The sequence below is a fragment of the Panthera tigris genome, chromosome F3, assembly GCF_018350195.1.
Source record: "Panthera tigris isolate Pti1 chromosome F3, P.tigris_Pti1_mat1.1, whole genome shotgun sequence".
Classification (NCBI taxonomy): domain Eukaryota; kingdom Metazoa; phylum Chordata; class Mammalia; order Carnivora; family Felidae; genus Panthera; species Panthera tigris.
In genome coordinates, this window is record NC_056678.1 from 2909001 (window position 1) to 2917302 (window position 8302).

The window sequence follows — 8302 nt, forward strand, 5'->3', positions numbered from 1 at the left end:
GGCGTCTGAAGCAAGTCAGGTTTGTGGTATCAACAAGCGGACTCGAGTTTACGCGGAAGCGAAGACCCGGAACGGCCCACACGATCCTGGAGGTGAAAAAGTCAGAGGACAGACAGCATCTGACCTCAGGACTTCGGGTCCAGCTACGGCCATGGAGACGGCGTGGGGCTGGCAGGACAGACCGCTAAACAGAGCAGCACACGGATCGGAAACACATCCGCCGTCGACTGATGTCTGACAAAGGGGCAAAGGTGACATACGGGAGAAAAACCAATCTTCAGGGCGCCTGGGTGGCTCAGTTGGCGAAGCGTCTGGCTCTTGATTTCGGCTCAGGTCATCACCTCGCGGCTCATGAGTTCAAGCCCCGCACCTGCGCCGTCGGCGACAGCCTGCTTGGATCTCTCTCTCCCTCTCGCACCCTCCCCTCCCCCACCTCAAAATAAAAAAACACAAAACAAAACAAAAGAAGAATTTTCAACGAGTGGTGCTGGAATAATGGACAGCAGCACACAAAAATCAATGCAGGCACTCTGCACCCTTTACAAAACTTAACCTAAAATGGACCACAGACTTAAGTGTAAAAGACGTACCCGGAGAACAGACACGAATCAGGGCAGGATTGTTCTGTCCCAGCACAGGACACGGGAGAGAAATCTAGCTGACCTTGGCATGGCGATGGCGTTCCCATGCAACACCGTAACACGACCCAGAAAAGAAAGAATCCGTTAACTAGCCGGACTTCCTAAAACCGGGAACTTCTGCCCTGTGACAACCAAGAGGATGAGAGAAGGCAAGCCGGGATGAGAGGTCTGCAGAAGACCCCTGATAGATGACGGCTCTCCCGGATCTACGAAGAACTCTAAAACCCAATGATCACAGGACAAATGACAAAGGGGGAAATATCCAGCGTCCTCACGGGAGCAGAGCTGCAGACGGCAAGGAGCTCAGGATGACATGCTCTGCGTCACGGCGCCAGGGGACCGCAAATTAAAACAGGACACCCCTCTGCGCCCATCAGGATGGGCCTGACCCACAGCAGGGACACCCTCGAGGACTGGGGAGGAGTCACCCCCTCGCTGCCGGTGGCATGCAGAATGGTGCAGCCGCCCCGGGAGGGTTTGCTGGCTTCTTAGAAAAGTAAACAGACTTTCACTGTATGATGCAGGAATCACGCTCCCTGGTTATTTACCCAAACGAGCTGAAGACACGTCCGCACAGACAACTGCACGTGGACGTTTACAGTGGTTTTGTGGTTTCCCAAACCTGGAAACAACCAAGATGTCCTTCTGCAGGCGAGCGGACAACCCACGGTCCGTGCAGACAACGGAGTATTATCCAGCGCTAAGAAGAAATGAGCTATCAAGCCATGAAGAGACACGGCAGAACCTGAAACGCGTTTTTTAATGTTTATTTACTTAGAGAAAGCGTGCGCCCACGTGGGCACACGAGCCAAAATCAAGTGCTTGATGCTTAACGACCGGGCCACCCAGGTGCCCCTGAAACGTACATTTTTTTTCTTTTTTTAAAAACGTTTATTTATTTTTGAGACAGAGAGACAAAGCGTGAGCAGGGGCGGGGCAGAGAGAGAGGGAGACACAGAGTCTGAAGCGGGCTCCGGGCTCCCAGCTGTCAGCACAGAGCCCGAGGTGGGCATCGAACCCACGAACCGTGAGATCACGACCTGAGCCAAAGGCAGGCGTTTAACCACTGAGCCACCCAGGCACCCCTGAAATGCACGTTTCAGAGTGAAAGAGGCCAACCTGAAAAGACTACATACGGTGCGATTCCAACACTTGGCACTTGAACAACGCGGGAGTTGGGGCGCGGACCTCCTCGTGCACTGAAAACCTGTAACTTTTGATTCTCCCCAAAAGGTAACTACCAACAGCCGACTGCTCCTAACCAACAGTTGATCAACACCTAGTCTTCCGCGGATTTGTGCATGTTAAATACCGTCCTCACAATAAAGTAAACCACACACGAGAACACGTTATTAAGAAAACCATACAGGGGGTGCCTGGGCGGCTCAGTCGGTTGAGATTCGACTCTTGATTTCGGCTCCTGTCGTGATTTCATAGCGACGGAGGAGCCCGGGGCTGACAGGGCGGAGCCTGCTTGGGATTCTCTCTCCCCATCTCTCTCTGCCCCTCCCCGGCTCATGAATTCTCTCTCAAAAATAAATAATTAAAAAAAAAAAAAAAAAAAGGAAAACGTTACAGAAAAGGAAAAACGTTTATGGTACCATACTAAATTTATCGAGAAAGATCCACGTGCAAGTGGGCCTGCACGGTTCAAACCCATGTTAAGGGCCAACTGTACACCGTCCAGACCCATAAAATGCACATCACCAGCGAGTGAGCTCTTGATGTAGACCATGGACTTTGGGTGATAGCGAGGTGTCAACATAGGGTCACCAGTTGTAACGGAAGCACCGCTCTGGAGGAGACAGAGGGAGAGGCTGCGGCCAACACGCGGGCGCAAGAGGTCAATGGGAACGCTCTGCACCCCTGCGTAACTTTGCTGCAAACCTAAACCCGCGCTAAAAAAAAAGGCCGATGAGAAACAAAACGGCAACGAGAAAACAAAAAGCTACCTTTCCCGGGAGGCTGGCTGGCTCAGTCACCAAGCGTGTGACTCTTGACCTCGAGGTTGTGGGTGGGTTCGGGACCCATGACGGATATACAGATTACTTAAAATCTTAAACACACACACACACACACACACACACACACACACACACACACACACACACACACACCAAAAAGAAAAGCTCCATTTCCAGCATTGTGAAAAGTCAAATACCTCGCCACAGGACAATCCCACGTCACCCAAGTGCCCTGAAATAACACACTGGCATCATGTTCTCCACACACGCATGTCTGAAAAGGAGGGGGGGTGGGGCGGGGAGCGGCTAAGGGCTCAATTCTTTGCTTTCTCAGAAAAGGTCCCGGGGAAGCTCCTGAGTTGGGGCTGGGGGACTAGACCCGCTGCCTTCCTGGTCCGTACGCACCTGTCACCCCTCCAGCCTCTGCGGTCTTCTTGACTTTCTGCTGGTCGTCCCACCTGAGCTCGGAGAACCCATCCACCTCTACGTCAGGGTGCCGGATGGAGTGGCCGACCTTCCAGAAGCAGGAGAAGTGGTACCAGTGTGGGACTTTTCCATCGAACATGGGCGACTAGGAGAGAAGCAGAGAGAGAGGTGAGCCAGCAGCCGACCCCGACCCCGCCGACGCCCAGGCCTCAGCAGCCGAGGTCCCCGTTCGTAAAAAGGAGGACAGCCGTGCCATGTTCTCCACATCACACACAAAGTGGGAAACGCGGCATCTCTGGAGATCCTCCCGAACCGCCTGGAAGACTGCTGCCTTTCGGTGCTGAGGCTGTGCTCTCTGGAGGAGGGACCCCGCTCTGCGACCTGACCCCACCTCTCCGTGCCTGCCGGGGAAGCCAGCTGCCACCCCACTCAGGCCTGGACTCAAAGGGCCCGTGTGGCCCAGAAAGGGCTCTTCTAGCACCTCTGCAGTTGGAATAATGAGAACAAGTCGCAGATCGTGCGCAAAGCAGGGAAAATGTGTCAGGAAACAGTGTCAGGCTGGCAGCAGGCGCAGCGAGGGGAGTGGAATGAACGGACTTCTCTGAGGGAGGATGGGGGGGGGGGTCAGGGGACAGAAGCCCCTGGCCCCCCCCCCCCCCCCGGCCTTCAGTATGCGGGAACTGCAGATCCGGGGAAGCTGCTTCCCTGCTCGTGGTGGCTTCCCGATGCTTCGGGCTCCGGGCGTCCCAGAGCGACGCGACAGCATCAGGCCCCCGGCCCCGGAGCCCGAGCTGTCCGGCCTGATGGAGCGGGTGTGGACGGGGGCCAGGCAGAGCGGGACTAACGCTGGCATTTACTGGGTCCCTGGCACCGTGCACAGGCCGTCCTCTGGGTAGAAGCGGCACCCCCGTCTCGCAGATGTCTGGGGGGAGCGGCACACAGGTGGCAAGTGCCTCAGCCCCGCTCGAACCTGACACTAAGGTCCTTCCGCCACGCCATTCGCTCGGCAGGAAGAGCTACCTAAAAACGCACAAACGGTTCTGACCAAAGTGAGGGAGGCCCCAACCACCTGCTCTTATAGAAGATAAAGCCAAATGCCATGCGGGTGGAAAAAAATAAAAATAAAACAGCATCAAAAATAAATACCACGTAGAAATTTTCGGATGAAGCTGTCGGACAGGGGAAATATTCTGGAAAAGCAGAGACAAGTTCTCCCAAGCAGCCCCCCACCCCGGGGAGTGGCCTCACAGTGTCACAGACTCAGACAGAAGGTTCTCACCAGGGCACGCCAAGGGCTCTTGAGCAAGCAAGCCTTGTGTGCAGCACATCGCTGTCCTCTGGGCCCAGATGCCCCGCGGCCCTACTCGGTAGGTCCCCACCTCCTCAGGCCCCCAGAAGGCTTTTCCCCAGCTCCCCACAGGTCGGGGTGAGTATTCGGTCAATGCCCCTGTCCTGCACCAGGTAGGAACACCTCACGTCCGGAGGGGAGACCGAGGAGGGCAGGGAGAATTCCTGCTAAGGAAGAGACGGCCTCCAAAACCAACAAAAGGCCCTGGAGAACAGACTTGTGTTGTGTTCTGGGTCTCAAGGCTCCACCAAAGTAGCCGACACGCCTAGAAGCGTCTGGCCACCGTGCTTGCACATCGCAGTGGCTTCCACGTGGCTCCTCGGGCCCCGGTGCCCCTTGTCTATCCTCCTCTGCAATGCTGGGACACATTCGCGCAAAGGAGGCAGGTGGCCCAGTGCCTTCGCCCCGCACCGGAACACGCGTGGCATTTTTTCCCCGGCTCTGGTGGGGCCCCACACCTGCCCCCTAAACCTTGGTGTGGGGGCCGTGTCCCAACCACCGACGCAGCGTGGGGTGACCTAGAGGTGCAGCCCAAGGGTGTGCTCACAGCACTCGCTTGAGGGGAGGGGGGGTTTGTGGGGGCTCCCATCCTCCCTTGAGAGGAAGGACCCCTAATCAAAGCAAGGCTTCACCCTAGAACTTGGGACTGACGAGGACACGGCAGGAAGGGAACCAGAACAAGGTCACCGGATGGTGCTTCCACTTGGCGGCCGTGAGAGGCAGCATCTGTGTACCCAGAAAACACTGAGCACCTCCCGAGTACCAAGGTCCTCACCGGGCCCCTCTGCTTCCATCTGCACAGTGCAGGCCAGAGCGCTGCCTGCCACCCCGCACACAGCACAGAACGACACTGCGTGTGGGACCCGCGGTTTGCACCAGCCCAACGCAGGACGAGGAGCCCGGCACAACCCTTTCCCTGCCCAAAGCACCCCCCCCTCCCCGAAGGCTGAGAGGCCCAGTGGATCCCTGGAGCTTGTCTCGGGGCCCACCACCTAAGGTATCGGGTATCTGATAACAATCCTCCCATACAAATGGAAAAGAAAAGTATTGAAATCCAAGTGGGAGAAGAATGACTTCTTTCTTTCTGACCTCCACCAGCTCGGCCTACAAGACCAGACTTTCCATTCTGAATTAAAACTCCACCCCCAGTTACAGTCCCAGAAAACCACTTACGTTTAATAATTATTTCTTTTGCCATCAAGGGCCCAGAATGCTAAATTTTATTTGGTCCAGGAATCAGTTCCTCCGTAGGGCCATCCCCCACTCCCCCAGACGCAGGACCCCTCCTTTGTATCCAACAGCGTTGCTCAAGCTTTACACTGGCTGTCCTAAGGTCTTCGGTCTGTCCTTCCCTATTGGACAGGGTCCTCTCTGGCTGAGTAGAGAAGCCTACGAACGTCCTTTTCTCGGAATGAAATTTAAACACGGGCTCACAAGAGAAACCGATTAGGCTGAAATAATCATCAAAACACCGAAATTCAGTGGGATACAGTGAGCTTTAAAGCATTAAATAACAAGATTTAGCACCTACTCTCCCAACTGCAGTAACTTTGAATACTGATGAGCATAACGGGTTATTTTGAGAAATCCCCAACAAACGTAAAGTGATATAAAAATATCTATATTAGTATTACTGCTGGTGACAAAAATCCACAGGTACAGATTTTACTTTTACTTTGCTGCTTATATACACAATTAGGAAATAGGAATCTTATCTAGCCTTAGTAACTGCTAGAGATGTAAATTTCTTCCAGAGATGTAAATTTCTTCTTCAAACCCCCAGATCTCCCAAGAGCCCCTTGGCTGTGAGGGAGCTGCTTCTTTTAACTGTAAAATGTTAATTCCCATGTAGTTAACAACGTTAAGGGAGGAAGCTTAAGATCAGGCAGCCCCTACATTCAGGTTTAAGATCAGAGAGCCTCCGTGGGAGGTAACGCTTTCCAAAGGCAGGCCTCCTCTGCTTTTCCAGTCTCGACTTCCTGCCCCTTCTGTGCGTAACAAATGCTGACCAAGCTCCCACCCAGGCACTCCATGCTAGTGCACAGCCCTCCGGGGTGGTACGCGCCCCAGTACGGCACAGTTTGTTTACCAGTCGTCTTTCGCTTAACCAAACTGGTGACTGCCAAGGCAGGGGGTGGGGTGGTGGTCTCTCCCTTTGCCCTTAGGACCTAACCCGGTGATGCTCCCTGTTCGCTGAATGCTTACGTCTGGGGCGGCAGGCCCTGAGGGTACGATGACAACACAGCCTCTATCTGGACGTACCCACCCTTCACCAACTGGTTAAGTACTGAAAACCCAGCGAAGACTATCTGGTTGTTCCTAAAACACACTGCTGCCTCCCTGCAGGGACGGAAAATCAAGTTACCTGGACCGTGAGCACTGAACACAGCTACCAGAAGGTTCATGTTGGCGGGGAGGAGGGCAGGGACCACCAGCATACTGGGGGCCGGGGGATTCGGGAGCTCCCCCACCCCCCAACCACGCCGTGGCAGGGGCCTTAGGTCATACACCCCGGGGGCATCCCCACGTGCCCAGAAGCCTCGAGGGGCAAGGGGCACCCCTGCAGCCACTCTTACTCAAACGAGACAGCTGGAAAGGCCTCAGGAAGAGAGCGCGCCTGTGAACATGGAAAGTTTGGGGGAAATACGATTTCAAACCACGAATGAGGCCAAAAGTGAATGCAGTTTCCGGAAAGGACGCGGACTCGCATAGTTTTGCACAATTAAGAAAAAACCGAGAGTGAGCGAATGTTGAAACGACACCGAAAACCAGATTAAACGAATCCTTACACGCCAGTCGCCATCACCAACGGAGGACAAAAACCTTCCAGCACGAGGTGGGTCAGAACCGGACCGGCTCCAAAAGCCCACGCGTGCATTTCCCCCGGCGGATGGCAGGGAGACGAGGAACCCCCCCCCACCCCCCCCCCCCCGCCCCCGAAGCAGAGCTACCGCGGCCCCCAGCTCTGCAGAGCGGAGGGCACCGCCTGCCCCGCCCCGGGGCAGGCTTTCGCGGGCGGGCGGGCCCCTGCGGACAGCCCCTCCCCCTCGGGTCCCCCTCCCCCTCCGGACCCCCCCCAACGGCGCGCACAAAGCGCCGCGCGCACCTGCACCATGATGGCCATGCGCAGCGAGTCCTTGGGGATGCTCTCGCTGCATTTCTTGCAGGACGCGCGCCCGCTCTTGGCGTACTCGACCCGGTAGAGCTTGTCCGAGGACGCCGCCATCGTCCCCGCGCGCCGCCGCCGCCGCTCCGGGAGCCCCGCGCCGCGACCTACACCCGCCGCCGCCCGCTCCCCGCTCCCCGCAGGCGCCCGAGCGCCCCGAGCCGCCACCGACCACGCCGCCTCCGCCGCTCCCCGCCGGACTGCTGACGCCGCGCCACGGGCACGCCCCCCGCGCACGCGTCCTCGGGGCGGGGCCAACGCGCGCGTATCCTCGGGCACGCCTCTCCGCGCACGCGTCCTCGGGGCCAACGCGCGCGTATCCTCGGGCACGCCTCTCCGCGCACGCGTCCTCGGGGCGGGGCCGCCGCGCACGCGTCTTCGGGGCACACCTCCCCCTTCCCCCCCGCCGCGCGCGCCCTCTGCCGGCCGGAGGGGCGGTGTTTCCCCGGTGCCGGCGGCTGCGCTTGCCCGGCGGGCGGAGGCTGCGGGCAAGGGGCGGGGCGTAGAGCTCGCTCCGCCTTCCAGCCCTTCCGTCCCCGGGGTGGAGGGGCTGGCCTGCTTCCGCCGCGAGCTGTGCCCGGGTCTCCCTGCTAGTAAGAGCTCCCCAGTGCCCTGGGGACTGTCCTCGAGCGCCGGGGCCCAAGCCGGACCGGCGCCAGCACCGCATCGCGAATCGGGTGCACGGATTCACCTCGCAGGTGTTTTCGCGCACCTGGCAAGTAGGCTCCTCGCCCCTCGAAGTTGCCGTCATTAGAGG

At 57.4% G+C, this 8302-nt stretch overlaps 1 protein-coding gene across 2 annotated transcripts in view; it reads right to left on the reverse strand.

Moving 5' to 3' along the window:
- The window catches only part of PARP1 (poly(ADP-ribose) polymerase 1), a 38405-nt gene extending 30740 nt beyond the window's left edge, over positions 1 to 7665 (reverse strand). For both annotated transcript variants that reach the window (XM_042975881.1, XM_042975880.1), the window contains exons 1-2: positions 7486 to 7665; positions 3011 to 3176 (exon numbers count right to left, since the gene is read on the reverse strand). In XM_042975881.1, coding sequence (XP_042831815.1) covers positions 3011 to 3176; positions 7486 to 7605 — 286 coding nt within the window. In that variant the 5' untranslated portion in view covers positions 7606 to 7665. The remainder of the gene's footprint in view (positions 1 to 3010; positions 3177 to 7485) is intronic.
- Between the last annotated feature and the right edge of the window lie 637 nt (positions 7666 to 8302).